General features: G+C 41.9%; 2 protein-coding genes across 5 annotated transcripts in view; one reads left to right on the top strand and one right to left on the bottom strand.

Annotated features, from left to right (window-relative positions):
• IKBKG (inhibitor of nuclear factor kappa B kinase regulatory subunit gamma) overlaps window positions 1-6568 on the top strand; it is a 62783-nt gene extending 56215 nt beyond the window's left edge. For all 4 annotated transcript variants that reach the window (XM_089692948.1, XM_089692949.1, XM_089692950.1 and 1 more), the window contains 5 exons: window positions 3869-3965; window positions 4043-4192; window positions 5181-5287; window positions 5535-5593; window positions 5673-6568. In XM_089692948.1, the coding sequence (XP_089549074.1) occupies window positions 3869-3965; window positions 4043-4192; window positions 5181-5287; window positions 5535-5593; window positions 5673-5818 (559 nt within the window). In that variant the 3' untranslated portion in view covers window positions 5819-6568. The remainder of the gene's footprint in view (window positions 1-3868; window positions 3966-4042; window positions 4193-5180; window positions 5288-5534; window positions 5594-5672) is intronic.
• A 2374-nt stretch (window positions 6569-8942) lies between these two features.
• The window catches only part of LOC149449677 (selenide, water dikinase 2-like), a 29995-nt gene continuing 18852 nt past the window's right edge, over window positions 8943-20085 (bottom strand). The window contains exons 5-8 of the mRNA XM_089692956.1: window positions 18111-18201; window positions 17918-18017; window positions 16863-17075; window positions 8943-9611 (exon numbers count right to left, since the gene is read on the bottom strand). Coding sequence (XP_089549082.1) covers window positions 9385-9611; window positions 16863-17075; window positions 17918-18017; window positions 18111-18201 — 631 coding nt within the window. The 3' untranslated portion in view covers window positions 8943-9384. The remainder of the gene's footprint in view (window positions 9612-16862; window positions 17076-17917; window positions 18018-18110; window positions 18202-20085) is intronic.

Consider the following 20085-nt stretch of genomic DNA (forward strand, 5'->3'; position numbering starts at 1 on the left):
AATAAATATACACTTACTGGGATTTTTTTAACCAAAAACATGTAGCAGAATACATTTTGGCCTAAATTTGACGAAATTTTTGTTTTTTTGGATATTTTTTATGACCAAAATGAGAATTGTTGTTTTTTTTTTTTTTTAATTTCTTCAAAAAATTTTTTGTTCATAGCGCCAAAAATAAAAAGTGCACAGGTGATCAAATACAACCTAAAGAAAGCCATATTTGTGTGAAAAAAAGGACATAAATTAAATTTATGTACCTTATTACATGACCGCGCAATTGTCCATTAAACTAGCACTGCGCTGTATAGCAAAAAAAATGGCGTAAATTGCAGTATCTATACCATATTGTAGACGCTATAACTTTCACACAAAGCAATCAATATATACTTATTGGGATTTTTTTTACCAAACATGTAGCAGGTGATCAAATACCACCGAAAGAAAGCTCCATTTGTGTGAAAAAAAAGGACGTAAATTTCGTTTTGGGTGCAGCATTTATCAGTTGAATTAGTGCAGCGTCGAGTAGCAAAAAGAGGCCTGGTCAGGAAAGGGGGTAAATCCTCAGGAATGCAACTGGTTAACAAACTTATTGATCAATTTGTATATTTAAACTTCTATACATATTTTTAAGGACACGTAAAGCTTTTTATTTGGTACACTATTTTAATTTAGAAAAAATATCCATTTTTAGTGTAGGCCAATGATGTAAGTTTTTTTTTTTACTTTATGATTTAGATAAATGTATTTTTTTTTATCAGTAGTGAAACTCTGACAGCTGATGTTCTAGCCTGAAGGTGAAAGTGTTTATCTACACAGGCTGAAGGCTTTCATTGAGGTTGAGATTTCATCCTGTATGTGATCACATGTTCAGGAACAATTCTGATTAGCTCTTGATGAGCAGAGGGGACTCTGGCTGTCTGACAGCTGAAATTGGAAGCCACTAATGCTCTTCAAGAGGGGTTGCTATAGCGCACATTTTACTTAATAAAGTTCTGGGTCATGTCTTAAACCTCATGCCATCCCTCAGAGGGACATTGTGTCTGCTGCTCCCAGAATAGCTCCTCCTTTCACCTTTATAAAGCAAGCCGGGCTACTGAGAGCACACCCCAAAGGGGGATGTGATTCCATATTAAAAAGGAACAATTTCCCCCACATTTGGCTACATTGCTCAGTGTAGGTCCAGTGGAACTTGTCACATTAAAATGTGGCACAGGCTGTTGTAAGGCACACTAAGGAGATAAAAATAACGTATTTCGGTTCCTGCTGTGAACAAAATACCTGTGCAACAGCACATTAAAAGAAAATGGCTTGTCAACTCAAGCGCATTAAGCACTTTCAATGCATGATAATGGCAACAGAAATGGTGTCAATCAAGCCCATATTGTTCAGTAATAAAAGATGAAAACTGCTGTGCCAGTCATTTAAGCTTCAACTATTTCCCTGGTGCCCAACCTGAAGGCCACATGTGGGACTTTGGTACTTGTGTTGTCATCAGACCACAGTATTCAGTAGAAGTACTGAACTGTAAAAAGGTTATATAGTGGCAGTCTCATATACCATGTTCCTGACCACACCTGTGGTATGCCTACAGTCACTAACAATCTCCTGTAACCTTACATCAGTACTATGTGCAGCCCCTTCCTAAAGTCAGGAGCCACCGCTGAGGACCTTTGTAAGTTGACTACCTAGATGAATCACAGTATAAAGTTCTTTTGCATAAGAAATAGATAATGTGATTTAAGGAAACTAGCCACTGTTTGTTTTTTTTCTTTGAAAATGCTAGTTGACAGAGCCTTTGCTTTTAATATGAAATCGATTTCTCTGAAAGTACAGATATGGCCAGTTCTGTTCAGCTTTACTTGTTGTGGGTCATCGCCTTGGAATTTATTGAAGGTTGGCATAATGCAAAGTAACTAGCATTTTTAGGAACGGAGGGGCAGTGATGGCAGACATGGTTTCATTTAACCACTTGCCTACCAGGCACTTATACCCCCTTCCTGCCCAGGCCAGTTTTCAGTGCTATCACACTTTGAATGACAATTGCACGGTCATACAACATTGTACACATGACATTTTTTTCACACAAATAGAGCTTTCTTTTAGTGGTATTTACTCGCCGCTGGCTGTTTTATTTTTTGCGCTATAAACAAAAAGAAACAAAAACTTTTTTTTTTTTTTGCTCATATTATAAAATTTTGCAAACAGGTAATTTTTCTCCTTCACTGATAGGCGGCACAGATAGGTGACATTGATGGGCAGCGCTGCTGGGCACTGATCATCAGGGCTGAGCCGTCCTCTGACAATTGCTGGTTATCGGCAGTACCTTCCTCACACTGTGACAGCATGTGGAAAGTGCAACCGGCAACTGCATTGTCATTGGCCACGGCTCATCACATGGTAAAAGGCTGCTGTGATTGGCCTTTTACCACATCACATGATCAGCTATGTCACGGAGATCGCCAGGAGGGCGCGTTCTGGGAGGAAGTCATGACGCCCTCCCAGAACTGGCCGGCCACGGTGGAGCCATCATTTTGGCTATCTGTGGTCGGCCAGTGCTTAATTAGCCATGCTTGATCAGTTTGCACGATGCTGTTTTTCCAGCAATTTTTGGTCTTCCTGTCATTGTTTGTGCCCTGCAGATTATGAAGTATCATCCTGGCTCAGGGATCAAGCTGCGGCAAGCTCTTTAATTGATAGTTTTTCTATCACTGTATTCATTTTATTGAATCAAGCGAGATATAGTTCTAGCATCCATGAGAGCTACTGTTATGAGGTCTTAATAGCAGTAAGTGCCCAAAGAGGCAGCATTGTGTTGGTTGGGGATACCCTGTACACAAAAGTATTTGCAGTGAACCTTCTAATAGTCTCTTCTGGTACACATAGCCTTTATTATATCCTAGATAGTGGAAAGGATTGAGGTGTAGACACTAATCACTTCTTAATTGAATTGGGTGGGGGAAAAAAATATGCATATACTGCTTGTCATTGGCTACAGATTAAGTTTAACCATGATAACTGGATGGAAATCACTATCTTCTGTAGTATTCTTATTGGGAAAACTACAACTGACAGGATAAAAAAAAACAAAACAAATGTCCAATGACTTGGGATGGGGACTTAATACCTACAAATGGGCTATAAGGTCTACAAGGAAGACCTGAGAGCTGTTAGACTTTAGCTATGGCTACTGTTCTACACAAGTCATCAAAATATACAAATCTAATTTATAAAGTACTAGAATATCAAAATTGGTTGCAATGTTTTGTTTTTTTATAATCACAACTAGAATGGCAACAAATATTCTATAAAACTAAAGCATCTGCTACCCAAGTTGCAAAAAAAATCTTTACCATATAGAACATGAGTGGTTAGAGCAAGTGAATAGGCAAAATATGGTAATGAGTGGACATTATTTTTGTGAGACAGTTGGGTAGGTCAACTAAAAGTAAGTAAATATCAGAGCAGCTGATAGATGCCAGTTTAGAAGTGGCTGGCCTGGGAAACCAGGAAATGGCCCCAGTTTTCTCCCATCTGTGGGCCCCTATTAGGATTATAGGGTGGCAGGATTTATGACAAGCTGGGTGCTCCTTTCTATGAGCCAGCAAAGCGCATGTCATTCCCCACCCTAGGGTCAGGTAGGTGTGAGCAGGAAGATATTAGTTCTGGTGGCAGAAGGGTGAAAACAACAAATGCCAGCTGACTTCATACTTGTTTTTATGCTGCTTGCATTTAGCAAGCTTTCGACACCCCAAAATGTATAAAGAGAGACCTACTGAAGAAACCTCCAACATCTGAAATTGAAAAATGTTTCTGATAAAGGATATTGGGACAGAAAGGTCCAACTGACAGGAAACTTGTGCTTCCGTAGGAGGAAGTTGGCCCAACTTCAGGCTGCATACCACAAACTCTTTCAAGAATATGATGCTCACATCAAGAATGGCCTTCAGCAAGAAAAACTCATGAAGGTAAGAAGTATCCAAACCAATCGCTGGAGTGATTAGTTCTGAGAATGGTTCACTAACATGAGATTTCCTTTAAACAGAGCATGGACCTCCAGCTGCAAGAACTAAAGCAACAACTGCAGGAGGCCGAAGAGGCTCTGGTAGCCAAACAAGAACTCATAGACAAACTCAAAATGGAAACAGATGAGCAGAAGAGCCTGAAAGAGACCATTGGTGTACTCAAAGCTCAGGTAAACCAGTGTACAGTGCTCATGGTAAAAAAAAACAAAACACAGCAGTTCTCCTCGAGTGCTTCCTACAGGTTTTTACAGATGGTAAAATCAAACAAATGGCATTAAGAGTGGAAGATGCCATGTCAGATTTTCTTCTGAAGGTGCAAGCTGCAGGGTCATCACATTTAGCTTTCCTTCTCTACTTAGTGAGTGACTGACCCAGGATATGCCACATGTAGACTAAGAGTCTGATACCGTATATGCACTTATTTGGATTAAGCTGGCAATACATCGATTGAAATTCAGCCAGTTCCTGCTGAACCAGCTGATTTTCTGTGTGTAGTAGTCTTCACTTGACAGAAGTCTACTGTTTTTGATGAAAATTTCCAACATGTCCCTTTGACAATCAGAAGCTGCTGCCACTGCTTCTGACAGTGGTGTTTGATGCTGTACAATGTCCCGGTGGGGGAGCGATAAATTCTATCCGCCTTGTTTGTGTGGATGGAGGAATCTGTTCAGCCTCCTGGTTGAATGAAAAAACGAATCATGTATGGTCAGTGTTAAGACTGTAGTGACAACTTCCACTTTACTAAAATGAAAGGTGAGTGTAGTGATTCTACCAAGATATGGTGGCTGCCATAGTTCTTTTCAGAAAATGCTGATTCGCTGCACTTTGCACCTTTGCCCAGCACAGTCTCAAGGGAAAGACAAAGCAATTTGCCTGGTTTCCAGTACTATAGTGTGGTAGTGTGCACTGAGAAGTAAAAAAAAAAAAAAGTAGTACTGCATACAGTGTAGTAGGTTGTGGCTCAAACGGCATCCTGCGCCAGAATACACAGATCACCCATTAACTGCAATCGCTGATCAAACCATTCACCAGAAGCCAGTCATTAGACCATACTCTGTTGAACAGACCGAAAGTCTGCCGGTTCCTATTGAACAGGCTGATTTTTGGCCCTTGTACACCTGCTTTAATGACGTCACTTTTTTTTTTTAACCCCTCCAGGCAGATATATTTTGTGCCGACTTCCAGGCAGAACGGCAGGCGAGGGAACGGCTTCACGCAGAAAAGGAGCAGCTGCAGGAACAACTGGAGGAATTAAAGCGAGAAAGGTAAAGGAACAAAAGTCTGGCTACCATGCACAACTGCACCAGATTTTGCACTCTGCAGTGTTTGTATTATAGATGATACTGTGGGTTGATTTACTAGTGTGAAGGCACAGATCTCCCTACCCCAATTGGCTTCTAACTTCAGTTTGTTCAACTAAGATTTGACGGAAAAAAAAGAACCTAGAAGCGGATTGGTTTCTTTGCAGAGCACTCTCCAGTTTTAGCAAATAACCCCCAATGTGTGTTGCAGGTCGAGGATGGAAGACATGAGGAACAGACATGTTGACAACGCACGGCCAAACCAACCTTGTGAGTAGCACGAATTTATCCCCTGAATTTTACAGTCATTTTTCTTTGAACATTAATAAGTTTTGTACTTTCTTTACAGCACTTTACCCTATGCAGTACTCTAATGTGCCAGCGCCTTCTTTCCACCCTGTGGTGGAACTTCAGGAATATCGCTGCCCCAAGTGTCAGTACAAAGCCCCAGATATGGACACACTGCAAATCCATGTCATGGATTGCATACAATAGCTGCTCAACACTAAGGACTGCACAGCCTGCTACCTTAGACGCCATACACCTTGTGAGCTGAAGACTGCAGATCACAGCACCCCATGGAAATAAAGACCAGCTTAGAATTCAGCTGTTCAACTGCTCCTTATTGCGAATGCACTGTACCTGCAGCAGGATGTGTATTTCACCACAGTGCAGCTTGGTATTGTTTTGTGAAAGATTCCTTGGCCTGTTATGTGGTGTGCACTGGAGTTCTTGTAATCTGACAAAGCTAGTTACTGAAGGATGATTAACAAATATGATGTTCCATCTACTTATGTTTGGGGACTCCCCCCCCTTATTACTGTAAATATTCTACTACAAGAAGAATGTATATAATATATATATTTTAGAGAAAGAGGTTGATGGTGTTTTTGGAACTTTTTTTGCTTGGCAGACTGGAAGATGTCAAGTGACTAAGGACAGCACTTGCTTAGACTTATTAATAAGTGTACACTTGTTGAAAATGTTATAAGACAGTGTTAAATCAGCTATACGTGTTAAATGATTTACAGTCATCATAAAAACTGCGGCCCAGAAGTGATGAAGCATCTGATGGCCAATGGAAACCAAGCAGATTCTTTGTTTCAAGCACTAAAATCGGTTGGTTCCTATAAGTGACAGAGTTCTGCTTTCATTTGCAGGGTCCCATTATCAGACTCCATTCTGGCATACTCGTATCTTCCTGTCTGTTGAAATCTATCAATAAAACACAGCTACTTTTAAATATTTTGCTTTAAAAAGGAATCCAAACTTTTTTTGAATAGTTTAAAGTACCCCTGTAATGAGAAAAATAGTGCTGTCATTGCTAACTTCCATATGAAAATGCTAGTTGCCTGGTTGTGTCTGCCTTAAAGGAGAAGTTCACCTTTCATAACACGTTACACCCATATTCAGGGTATAACATGTTACGAATGGATTGGCCTCCCTGCTGTCACAATTTAAAAAAACAAAAAGGCCATGCAGCTGCATCACTTATTCACAGTATTCTGTGAATGAACAGCCTTTGCAGTTGTTAGCATGTAGTTCTCAATGAACTACCACAGCGCTGTGGTAGTTCATTAAGTCTTCCTGTCAGCAAGTATCTGCTTGGGCACACAGACTGACAGATCTGCAGGAGTCCTGCATTGCATCAGCAATCTGCCGATCGCTGGTGCAGTGCTTTAGGGACTCTAGAAACAAATAATAAATGCACATTTTTTTGCAGGTAAAAAAAAAAAGTGCATTTATGATTGTTAAAATGTGAACTTATCCTTTAAAAATGCAAGTCACTGAGCAGCAAGCAATAAGGCTAGGTTCACACTATTGCAAGTAGGCATGTAAATTGCACATGTTCCTACAACGGCAGCAAAACACACTGCTGTTTAGCAGACGCACAGGGGTGCCCTTAATTCTCAATGCCACCCACACATTGGAATAGATGGCATGTTTTTCAGTTCGTAGAAACACTTTGTGCCAAAGCCCCATGCAGTTTCCTTGCTGCTGTGGTTTTAGAAAAGGGTCAGGGACTCTTTCCCTGTGTTCCTGCGGCCCATTCAAATGAATATACTATGCCCACACAAACACAGACAGAAATTCATATATATGAACCTAGACTTAGTATGAAGAAAAATTGCATATTCCATTCAGCCTAATTAGCCCCCATATTGTATCTTTTATATATATATATAAAATTAAAAAAAATGTTTTCTTGCATACATGTTTTATAAATCTATACAGAGCCTGCACATGAAGTATGCTGCCCCTGTGTAACAATGCAGTACATTGATTGTGCTTTATGGTTTTCTCTGTTTACATAAGTTTATTTGGACCAGCTTGTTCCAAATGAACTACTAAAAGTGACAGGAAACCTGGAGAATAGCTTTTAAACAAACCATTTCCTTCACTAATTGTTGCATTGGCTCTGTGGTTTATGAACGGCATGAGGCTTCAGCTAAATACAGTACACAGCACTGGGTTCTGGCTGCAAGACAAAGACTTCCCATCTTACACCTGGTGCGCTCAGCCATTTGCAGTCTGAATGAATACAAAGCTTTCTCCGATTGGCTTAGGCAGACTGATGTCATGAACTCCATGTGTGCATTTACAAAACGCAAAGCTGCATATGAATGGCTGGGTGGCACTCAGCCCAACTCTGTTTTACTCCAGGTGTAAGATGGAAAGTCTAATAGCTGGAACTAAGCAATGTGTACTGTATGTAGCTGAAGCTACATGTAGTTCATATATCACTTAGAGCCAATGCAGCTCTTAGTGAACAAATAAAAATTTCTGTGTTAACACTTACCTGTCCTGCCACCTGTGCCCCAGATCTTCCCTATCTTGTGTGGCTATTTTGGATAATTTTCAGCACTTCTGGGTGCATCAGGTGCCTGGTATCCTGTTGTGGGCTGTGACATCGTTCACCACCCTTTTGTCATTTACACAGTAGCACCAAGAGCCAGTCATACAGAAGGTGCTTAAAAGCAAGTTCTTTAGCAAGGAATATCTATGCCACATGAATAATTATGCTACCAAAATTAGTGTGTGCTGTAAATTGCCTCCAGCATTGTTCCTGTTTCTCCTTGCTGGAGGCTGCCATTTTGCTGAAGCCCAGAGCCTCTGTGCAGCAGTAAAACCTTTACAAATTTGGCACAGTGCCTAAAAATAGAGAGCAACTGAGCGTGTGCAGAGCAGGGTAAGTATTGCTGGATTTTAAACAGTATAGGCACTTATTTTTAATGTTTTACATAGTATACCTGTAAAAGAGGCCAGAATGAAGTGATCTAGTAGGACTTACATTTTCTGACTAAAATTCCACTTTAAGCTGCCTAGTTCTTAAAGTGTGAAGACATGATGCATGGGGCAGCAGGATGTGCAAGTACTATACCTCTAAATGCATGTGGTTTTGAAATATGCTTTTTAGTGATCTTTAACTCAGCAGCCATTTAGTAAGATTGCCAGCTGTACCACTTTTGGCATCCAGATAGGCAACAGAGGGCAAATCTACTAATCTTTATTAAAGAGATGCAGATGTGTAATACTGGGAAGGTCACAAATGACCTTCAGGCAATGTTGCGATACCTGATTGTTTGTGTAAACCAAAAAAATGGGAGTATAGCCAATGTGTGACGCAAGAAGAAGAGGTTTATTTGGTTTGATATGACAGTTTATTGAAAACATTATGAAGGCCCAAGCCAATGTTTTTAGCTGTCTTCCCTTCCTCGGAGTTTGTCTCAGCCTTTTCCAGCCCTTCACAGGTTTTAACAGAAAGAGGCATCATAAATAGAGGAGGGGTCCTCAGGGATTTGGTGTCCATTCTTCTTCACATCACACAAACCCAGCTGCTCAGGCCTGGGCTGAGGAGTGAAGGTTAAAAAGAAAATACACTGATTGTCTTTGGGCTGTTGGAAATGTTTCCATCATTGGAAGAAGAAAAGAAAAAAGAAAAAAAAAAATCAAGTTTCAGATCCAGGTTTGTGTTTCGCTCCCATAGTGATTCCCCATTCACAAAGAAATTAAAAAGGTCCAGCTATACTTTTGTAGCAGTCACAGGCACTATGCGTATTTTAACATTGTCCATCAAAGCTCTGTGTAGTGCTGCTGCTATCACTACTCCCAGCTCCTCTTGGAGTCACCTCAATGATTCGTGGCTTCTCAATAATCCGGGCCGACCGGTTTCCTTTTTCCACTATGCCAATAATCCATGCTTGGTGTCCCTCTCCATACTTTGGCGATTTGATCTCTGCACAGAAGCGAGCAGCCTGCTCTCGGGGAAGGCAGATGAGCAAGCCCCCTATGGTACAGAGAGAAAAAAAAAAAATTAAAAGCTGAAATAGTTTTCTTTATGGTTCACTGGAGGACTCAGGGATTTATTCTAAGATAAGAGGTATATACTGTTGTCTACAGGAGACTGGACACTAGCAAATAAAGCTGTCAGCCAGATTATACCCCTTTCAATCCCATCATGCTCCAGTTTTATGCTGAATGCACATCTCTAATTAACAAACCCCTCACCTAGTGGACTTTGTTTTTATCAAGATCTCTTTCAATTCAAGCTTTTATGCCTACTACAGAGCCAGAGAGTTCTGTTTCTTTCATGTTTTTAGATCAACTGATCCTCTGCATAGCCTTGGAGACTGCACCCAGCCCCCACCATGCACACGGTACGGGGCTGACCTGCAATGTGATCTGCTTCAGGCACTCTCCAGCCATCCAATGTACTGTGCGAGTCAGGCACGGGGCACCTTACAGGTCCATGCTTGTGACATACAGTACCTGCTGATGGAACCCTGCCTCTGTAGACTATTCGGGTAGTACACCCACCAGAGGGGATGAAGACTGCTTGAATGGGGGCATGTTCCCTGAGCCTGCCCTGGCACTCTCCTGCTGTAGAGGCTGCAGTCCCAGCAGGGCTTTGCTCTTTTGAAACTCCATGTTTGCTTATTTGCTATTGTCTCCATCTGCTACACTGCTGGGGTTAATGCATGGAGCTCCAGCTGCAACACGGTTTTCTGGCTAGGTTGGAAGTGGCAGTTATGCGGTCTTTGAATTTTGACACCTTGCACCTTCACAGCTCCCTGTTTGAGTCAATTGCACTGAGAATGCTGCATAACTACCACATTGCATACATGCATTCACAGCCTCTACTGTTGTCCACCTGAAGCCTGCACCACTACTGCTGCACTCCTCTTCAGAGACAAGCCATGGGCTGCCTGCTGCCTTACTAGGTCACAGATGGCCATATATCCTTCCCTGCAGCTGGCTGCAAGTACCCCTCTGTAACCTGCACTCTTAAACACTTGCACTGTGTATCCCCCAACGAACAAAGAAAAAATATATATGTTTTTTGGTAAGTTCATTGGGTGGGGACACAGGTCACACCCTCTCTATCTTTATGATCAACTCTTATTACTGCTTTTCCACAAAACGGGAGCATTATGGGAGTGGGATGGGTTAGATCTGGCTGACTGCCAGCAATTTTTCTATTGTCCAATTTTTTTTTAGGCAGCAGCACAACTTTGTGTTAGAATGCAAACTAAAAACTCTCTTTTCCTCACGTTTTGGAGGAAATGACAGCTATAACACCTATTTTTTTTTTTATCTACATCCCATTTAACAGATTTCCTGTTACTTCCTGTCCCATAGCCAAACAGGAAGTTAGAGTAAATCTCAGGTGTCGCCAGAAGTAGTGCCCCCATTGGAAAATGTCCCCTCTTACTGTTCTGGTGTCAACCCAACATTCAGAATTTTCTTTCACTTTCAATAATAATGGTTAAATAGAGAAGGTAAACCTCCCTAATGGAACACAGAACAAAAAACTGACAGGTGTTGAAATCTCACTCACTTTATCAAAAAAAGTAAATATTTTGTCTTTAGTTACTCTTTAACTCTGTCTCCTAATAAATTGCAAGAAAAGAATTTCATGCCAAGCCCAAAAATCCTGTTTTACTTGCCTAGCCTAAGGTGTTTTAGGCCCTCTGATGCAGACACTCCTGCCAGACAAAATTGTGTACATTGTAAACTAACTGCAAATAACAAACACAGTCACCTTAAGCCTGGGGCTGCATGGTCAAGTAAAGCTCATTTCCAGGTAAAGCAAAGACCTAAAACCTCTCACCAACTCTGCAGAGAGCAAAAAGTTTAACTTGGCTTCTTTATAGACATATATTCAATTTGCTGCAATGCCATCACCAGGGCTCCATTACAAACTGCAGCTACTGGGATGGGTTGGCTGAGTGCACATATAGGGGTATCCTGGCAAACAAACACACTCCCAAGAAACTTCAGCCAGCATGCAGTATGAGAATTTCACACTAAGCAAAATAATGTAGCATTACATATGCAGACTTCTATCCTGCTTTACACTATTAATTTTTTTTTTTCTTGCTCCTTCTCAAATAAAAATCTAGTAGTTGGCCAACCTAATGAAAAAAAAATGCATTTCCTGTGTGGCTGATAAGTTATAAGGCAGCGTTTTCCTTGTGGTGAAAGTAATACTAACGTAAAAATGTGATTTTTTTTCCTACATACTTACCTGTACAATGCATTTCTTGGGGTGCATCATGGGACACACAGCAGGCTATTCATGACTATGTGGGTTGCCTCCTATAGGTGAATGGACACTGACTGACCAATCAGAGAGGAAGTCCTCCCCTATATGACCCCTCCTACACAAGAAGTACTTCTGGTTTTTGTGGCAAGCAATGAAATTCCAGAAAGAGGGGAGGGACCTCTGTGTCCTGTGATGTACTCCAAGAAATGGATTTTACAGGCAAGAATGTAGAAAAAAAAAATCCAATTTTTTTTGTTATCGTACATCACGGGACACAGAGCAGGCTATTCTTGACCATGTGGGATGTCCCAAAGCAATAAAGAAATTTTGAGGGGAGGGTGACACCATGATAGCCACCGCCAACAATCCCACAAGACCTACTTCACAAGCAGTTCGCAAGATGCTGCGAGCAAAGTCCTCTGTGTCTCTCACATCCATCGAGTAGAACCTTGTGAACCAAAGCCCATGTAGCAGCCCTGCAAATCTGACCAACTGACGCCTGATGGCGGATCGCCCAAGATGTCCCCACACTCCTGGTAGAGTGTTCTCACCCGAAAAGGTGGGACCTTATCCTTCAAACCATAGGACTGAATGATTAACTGGCAAATCCAATAAATAGTTGATCTGGAAGCCACCTGCCCTTTCTGGGCCCTTCTGGCAGCACAAACCAGGAATCCCGCCTTGTGCCACCAAACTAAAGTGAATCCTGACCATCCGACCTACATTCAAGTATACAGCTATCTTTCCCCTGCCAACTTTAGACTAGGAAAATAAGAAAGGCAAGACATTGTCCTGATTTAAGTGAAAACTAAAAACCACTAGTCCAGAAGATGGATGAGGACGCAACATCACCTCATCATTTTGCAAGACCAAGAACGGCTCCCTACGTGAAAGAGCCACCAGTTTACACTCTTCCTGCTGAAGTGACTACTATCAAAAGAACAAAGTCAAGTTAAAGGACACCAGACCGGACCATCCATGTTACATCCTGTACAAAGTACGAATCAAGGAATGCGAAACAATGATCTCTGGGGAAAAATTGGGTAGTGCCAAAATCTGACCCTAAATCGCACCTAAAGTTAAACTCCATTTTCCCTCCTGATAGGAGAAATAAAAAGGCTTCAAACCAGGCAAATAAGATTTACAGGTCCTGTTATGGAAGCTCAAGAAGCCGGCTTCCTGGTGCTCAACAATCTGGAAAAACAGGAACCATGATCCCTCTAACCTTGCAGACCTGGGCTTCAACAGCCCAGCCTTTAATCCTAGCTATCGTAAAGCAGGATAGGTTATTGGACCCAAAACAATAGGCCTGAGTGAAACAGAAGTGTACCAAGCTCTCCTGGACTAGGCTGTCAGTGGAACTCCTGCCCTGGACACAACCTGTCTAACTTGTTGTAAAACCTGGAAGTCTGTAGATCCAGAGTTCCCCAACGTCAGAAGATTGCTGAGAATGTCTTGGAATGCAGGGACCACCCTGCCATTTTCCTAAATCTAGAATATGTACGGTCAACAAAGACGCACATACTGTTCTGCCCCAGACAGAATGTGGTGCACCTTTTTATGAACCGCAGGACCCTTGATGCTGCCCTGGTGGTTGATATAAGCCACTACCGTGGGATTGTCAGACCAAACCCTGACCACAACCTTTACAACTGGTTCTTCCAAAAATCCAGAGCAAAGCGTACTGCCCAAAGGCTGTGGCCAGTCCAAAGAGCAGTGCCTCAAAACAAAAACAAAAAAATGACAGCGCTTTACTGCAAAACACAGAACCCCTGATGGGCCTGAAGAAAAAAAAAAAAAAAATCAGTACACAAAAATATGCATCATTAAAAGGACAATGGAGCCCCAGAAATCTCCCTCTAGCAGAGACCACCACTAAACCGACCCTATCTGAAACAGAAAGACATCTAGATTTATGTTAAGTGACTTAAGATAGACCTCACGTCCTGGTTTGGTTTTGGGCTTGTGTCAAGTGTCTTGAATCACCAGAGACTGCCCTAGCATCCTCTGTCCAAGATACTTCTCCACACACAGCAGCCTCAAAATCTAGAGGAGAAAAGCTCAGACGAAATCAGGCGCTTTCCAGGTAATCCATTGTGGCTTCACTTACCAGATATAGCTGCAATGCCAGACCAACACCAACCAGGAAATGTGATCAACAAATTAGCAACAAGTCAATTAAACTCCTGGGATATTGACCAGTTAAAGTAGCAGATGGGGTTGTTAATTTCATTAACACCAAAGCGGCTGAAACTGATTAACAGCAGGTGCACTAGATGGACAATAATGAAACAATCCCCAAAACAGGCCACTGACATTTTTTCCCTACACATCTTTTCTGACTGTTTTTCACTAGTTTTGCAGTTGGCTAGGGTCAGTGTCACTACTGGTAGTATGAGGCGATACCTGGACCGTACAGAGGTCGCACAGGCAGTCCAACGCCTCCAGGATGGCACATAAATATGTGTCATTGCCAGGTTTGCTGTGTCTCCCAGCACAGTCTCAAGAGAATGGAGGATATTCCAGGAGACAGGCAGTTACTCTAGGAGAGCTGGACAGGGCTGTAGAAGCAGGACCAGTATCTACTTCTTTGTTCAAGGAGGAACAGGATGAGCACTGCCACAGTCCTACAAAATGATCTCCAGCAGGCCACTGATGTGAATGTCTCCGACCAATCAGAAAGAGACTTTGTGAGAGCGGCCTGACGTCCTCTAGTGGGCCCTGTGCTCACTGCCTGGCATTTGCCATTGAACACCAGAGAAGCTGTGGAGAATGTTGTTCACGCTGAATGATGTTACAGGCAGCATGTTATGGTGATGGTCTGGGGAGGCATATCCATGGAGGGACACACAGACCTCTAGAGGCTAGACAATGGCACCCTGACTGCCACTAGATATCGATATGAAATCTTTAGACCATTGTTAGACCCTATGCTGGTGCAGTGGGTCCTGGGTTCCTCCTGGTGCACGACCATGCCTGGCTTCATGTGGCAAGAGTATGCAGGCAGTTCAGTTCCTGGAGGATGATGGAATTAATACCACTGAATGGCCCCCACACTCACCTAACAAATTCAATAGAAGACCTCTGGAATATCATGTTTCCGTCCATCCGACGCCACTAGGTTGCACCTCAGACTGTCAAGAAGCTCAGTGATGCTCTGGTCCAGATCTGGGAGGAAATACCAAAGGACACCATCTCATGCCCCAAGATTATCAAGCATGCATACAAGCATGTGGGGGGCCATACAAACTACTGAGTACCATTTTGAGTTGCTGCAATGAAATTTCAGCAAAATGGACTAGCCTGCTGCAGAATTTTTTCCCTTTGATTTTCGGGGTGCCTTTGAATTCAGTCCTGTGCAGGTTGATAAAATTAATTTGCAAATGATGGGGCATCCTTACGTTCCTAACACATTACCCAGTCCATATCAGAAAACAGCTGTACAAGCCCACCAAGAATATGAAGAGTAATGGACTAATGCAGCTTATAATTGTGTTCTGTTTGGTCATGCTGCTCCCCCATAGGTAGTACGTAAACCTCATTATCCAGCCATAAACTGCTGTGAGACCCAACCTTCTCACAGGAGCCTCATCCTTCAGCCCATGTGTAACTTCAATCATGAAAGGAAGGAAGAAGAAAAGAGAAAAAAAAAAAAAAAAAAAGGCTGCCCTTCTACCTCCTTCCTCTACTGCACAAGAGTAGGCTACACACAACAGACCCACGCCATCTAGAGACTGGAGGAGAAAACTGCAGTCCTAAAACCCACACAACATGGCCTTGTCAAACCAAACAGAACATTGCCACCAGTGGCCGCCGGGAGAAATGACCAGTCATATTTCTTTTTAAAGAATCACTGCAAATGTAAACTTACCATTTCCGCCGCAGAACTCTGAATTATAACAGGAGTCCAACCTTCACAAATCACAGCGGGCCTTGTCATGCAGATCTTCAAGGACTCAGTCCCCATAAAGTGGGGCCACTGCCTTGGACCCGTACAGCACCCTGCTGGAAAGCACCTTGCTCAGAACAAACACTGCACAGGGTTCCATTATGCAGGGTCCAGCGCTATATGGCTGCATTACAGGCAAAACCCTGAGGATTCTTGAAGTCCTTGGTTCTCAGCAGAACCATTCCAGACCTCCAAGTATGCACACAAAACACATGCGGCACATGTTCAGTGATCATCCACCTTACAGATACTGGCAAAAAAAAAACTGAAGTACTTCCTGTGTAGGAGGGGTTATATAGGGGAGGACATTTTCTCTGATTGGTTGGCCAGTGTCCATTCACCTATAGGTGTCAGTCATGAATAGCCTGCTCTGTGTCCTGTAAACTACGATAAAGAAAAAAAAAAAAAGAAAAAAAAAAAAAAAAAAAAAAAAAAAAGAGAAGTTCTTATATTTGTCTGTGCTCCCCCTTCCCTGTGTGAAGGGGAAGAGAGGGGAGAGTAGATCCAGTGCTATGCACGGCTGCATCTCTTCTCCTCTCTCTTCCTCTTCATATAGGACTCGAGCAGGAGCCACTGGCTCCTGCTGCTGTCAATCAAATGCAGTGAGGAAGAAGTGGGGGGACTAAGTTCAGTTTTGTGAGTCTATGGAATGTAGCTCTATAGACACACAGCTCGGGAGCAAGCAGACACTGTGCCTCCATAGCAAACGGCTTGCTATGGGGACAGACTAAGAAGAGGAGGAACCAAGATTGCCAGAGGGGGACCCGAGAAGAGGAGGTTCAGGGCCACTCTGTGCTGTACCATTGCACAGAGCAGGTGAGTAGAACACGTTTGTTATTTTAATTTGTTTTTTTTAAATCTAGCCTTTAGTAACACTTTAATTCATCTCCCAGACTCCAATGGCAAGGTTTCCTTACAGTGGTTGGGTCCACCCCCTTTATACAAGGCCATAATGAAGGTGCGCATTTCTTAGATGTTTAACATTATAAAATCAAATAGTCACAGTGAGATACAATCATTTGTATTTGGAAATGTTCACTCACCAGATGTCTCTGCTGATGTTCCTTGAAGTAAACTAAATCGGTTTCCACAGGCTTTTGTGATGGCAGCCATTTTGGCTATAATGGGCAAATTGTGGATAACAAAGCTGACCTCACTGTGCTGTCGTTGTGCTAGGTTCTGTGCATGGCCCAAGATTCCAAATCCAGTGATATCCGTGGCAGCATGGGCATTAAAAGTGTGCATCAAAGCTGCAGCTAAAGGACAAGATGAACAAAGAAATAAAAAAAAACGTGAAATTCTACATGTGCAATTCAGATCTCTTGCGTTGGTTGACAGTGATCTTGGGTTTCTTGGCAATAATCTACATGAATCTATACATTCCTTTATATTCTACAATGTTTCCCCCAAAAAGTGCTAAAGTGGTTGTAAACCTCAGACATGACATATTAAAGCATGTCCCTCTATACAGGGGTAGGTAAACTTTGGACCTAAAGCAGTAGCAGAACTACATGTTCCATGAGGCATTGCAGGACTCGGATAGCCACAAGCATGACTCAGTGAAGCATAGACATGATGGGACTTGTAGTTTTGCAACAGCTGGAGGGCCACAGTTTTTCTACCCCTTCTCTATAGTGTATACTTGTCTCAATTAGGAGCACTAAGTGTTATTTCTCTCTGCTGCCTCCTTCCTCTGCTATTTGCAGAAGTCATTTGACAAGTTTCCCTGACACCAAAAGAAAAATGGCAAAATTCACTGAGCTCTGCAGAGTGTAATTTCACCTCTGTCCCCTTTTTTCTGAAATCTCAGACAAGATGTATAAAATTCTGAACTTTGGATGGATGTAGAGAAAAAAAATACACGGATAAACAGGTACAACTTGCGTAGGAGGATTTGTTTAATCTCTGAGGCCAGTCACTTCACTGGGAATATGGAAGGGTTTACAACCACTGTAAGTATCAAGTACTTTAGCCACTACGGGTTTCTGTATGTATCTAGACTAAGTAAATTGATCGTGGGAGGGTCACAGCATATTACTCAGCTTTGGTCCTCCTATGAACCTGACTAAGGGCAAATGAAGGTGACAGAGGTACATACCTGTACGGTTAAGGGTAGCCATATTAAACATAGCTTCCTGATATGCAAGCTCCACATCTTCTCTGGTCACTACTAGACGGATCTTATTCCAGCGCTCAGGCTAATGACAGAAAGAAAAAAAAGAAAAAAGTTGTGTAACTATTGATCATTCTGGAATTGGTCTTTGTTGCTGTATCTTTCTATGACCACTTACATTATCCAACCACTGATGTGCATTCACAGCCACTTGTGTGCCTAGAGGTTTCGTCAGCACAAGGACATCCCCCGGAACTGCGTTCTGTGGCCTGGGGAACAACAAGTTACATTAGCTAAGGCCATCATAGCTACCACTCAATAGTTCACCTTCATCCAAGTAAAAAAAAAAAAAAAATGAACTACGCCAAATACGATCTATATCCAGATTGACCATTTAAACAACACCAGTGTAATGTGGTAGGAAACCAACAATTCATGCCTTGAATAATAACACACACACCTCAGCATAAATGAGTACAACCCTTTTGAAAAGTAAGATTTTAATCAATATCTCAATGAACACAAACATTTTCCAAAATTTTGACAAAAACGGAGTTTTATAGAACATTTGTTTAGCTCATTACATGAAAGTAAGAATACTATAACTTTGATTACAAAATCTTCAGTTTTACTCAAATTAGTTGATGCAAAAATGAATACACCCCACAACAAAAACTACTACATCTAGTATTCTGTATGACCTCCATGATTTGTAAGGACAAAATCAAATCTTCTAGGCATGGAATGAACAAGTTGGCGACACATTGCAACATCGATCTTTTTCCATTCTTCAAGAATTCCATTCTCTTTTAGAGCCTGGATGCTGGATGGAGAGTGATGCGTCTCTTCAGAATTCTCCATAGGTGGTCGATTGGGTTCAGATCAGGAGATATACTTGGCCACTGAATCACTTTCACCCTGTTCTTCAGAAATGCAACAGTGGCCTTGGATGTGTTTTGGATTACTGTCATGTTGGAAAAGTGCACGACGACCAAGGGCACAGAGTGATGGTAGCATCTTCCCTTTCAATATAGAACAGTACATCTGTGAATTCATGATACCATCAATAACATGCAGCACCCCGACACCTGCAGCAGTCATGCAACCCCACAGAAAGTCACTGCCACCACCATGCATTTTTCTTTGTGCTCCTCACCTTTGTGACGCCATACAGTTTTGAAGCCATCAGTTCCAAAACATTTGTCTTGGTCTCATTACTCCAGAGTACAGAGTCCCAGTAGTCATCTTTTTCAGCATGGGCCCTGATAAATTCTAGGCAGGGTTTTTGTGCATGGGCTTTAGGCAAGACTTCCTTCGTGGATGACACCCATGCACGCCATTCCTCTGCAGTGTACACCGTATTGTGTCACAGGAAACAATCACCCCAGTTTGGCTTTCTACTTCTTTAGCTAAATGCAGTGAACTTGCATGGCGATTTTCTTCCACCCTTATGAGAAAGACGCTCCTGTTGAGGTGTTAACTTCTGTGGACGGCCTGGACATCTGTGAGATGGTTGCTGTTCCATCTTTGTTAAATTTTTGTATCACATTTGCTATAGTATCCTGACTGATAAGTAAAGCTTTGCTGATCTTCTTGTAGCCTTCACCTTTCTTGTGTAAAGAAATTATTTTCTTTCTCAGGCCTTTCTCTTCCATGTGCCATTGCTGGCAGCATGAAATGGGAAGGGGTTTTCTTAGTTAAGTAACAGGCTTTTATAATCAACTGTCTGCTAGGCATCTGTTTAATAATTAGACTCATCTGCAGTTGAATTCTTGTTCATTAGGATGTTGTCTAAAATTTAGCTTTGCTCCTAAGACTTTCATTGGACTGCATTCATTTTTGCAACATGGTCTTGAATTAATTTGTTAGGTAAAATACTTTTGTGTGTACAAATGCACAAATCTTGTTTGCAATCAATGGCCCGCATTTGTGGGACTAATTTAGTAGTATAGTGTCCCATAGAAAATGTTGATTCTGAAAGTAAAGGTTTTCTGACAAATCTGTTGTGGTGTACTCATTTATGCTGAGCACTGTAATAATAATATATATATATATATATATATATATATATATATATATATATATATATATATATATATATATATATATATATATATATATATATGAATTAAAGAACATAGGAACTAGTGTGG

The sequence above is a fragment of the Staurois parvus genome, unplaced genomic scaffold (assembly GCF_062004578.1).
Source record: "Staurois parvus isolate SC_StPar_1 unplaced genomic scaffold, SC_StPar_1.0 ptg000608l, whole genome shotgun sequence".
Lineage (NCBI taxonomy): Eukaryota > Metazoa > Chordata > Amphibia > Anura > Ranidae > Staurois > Staurois parvus.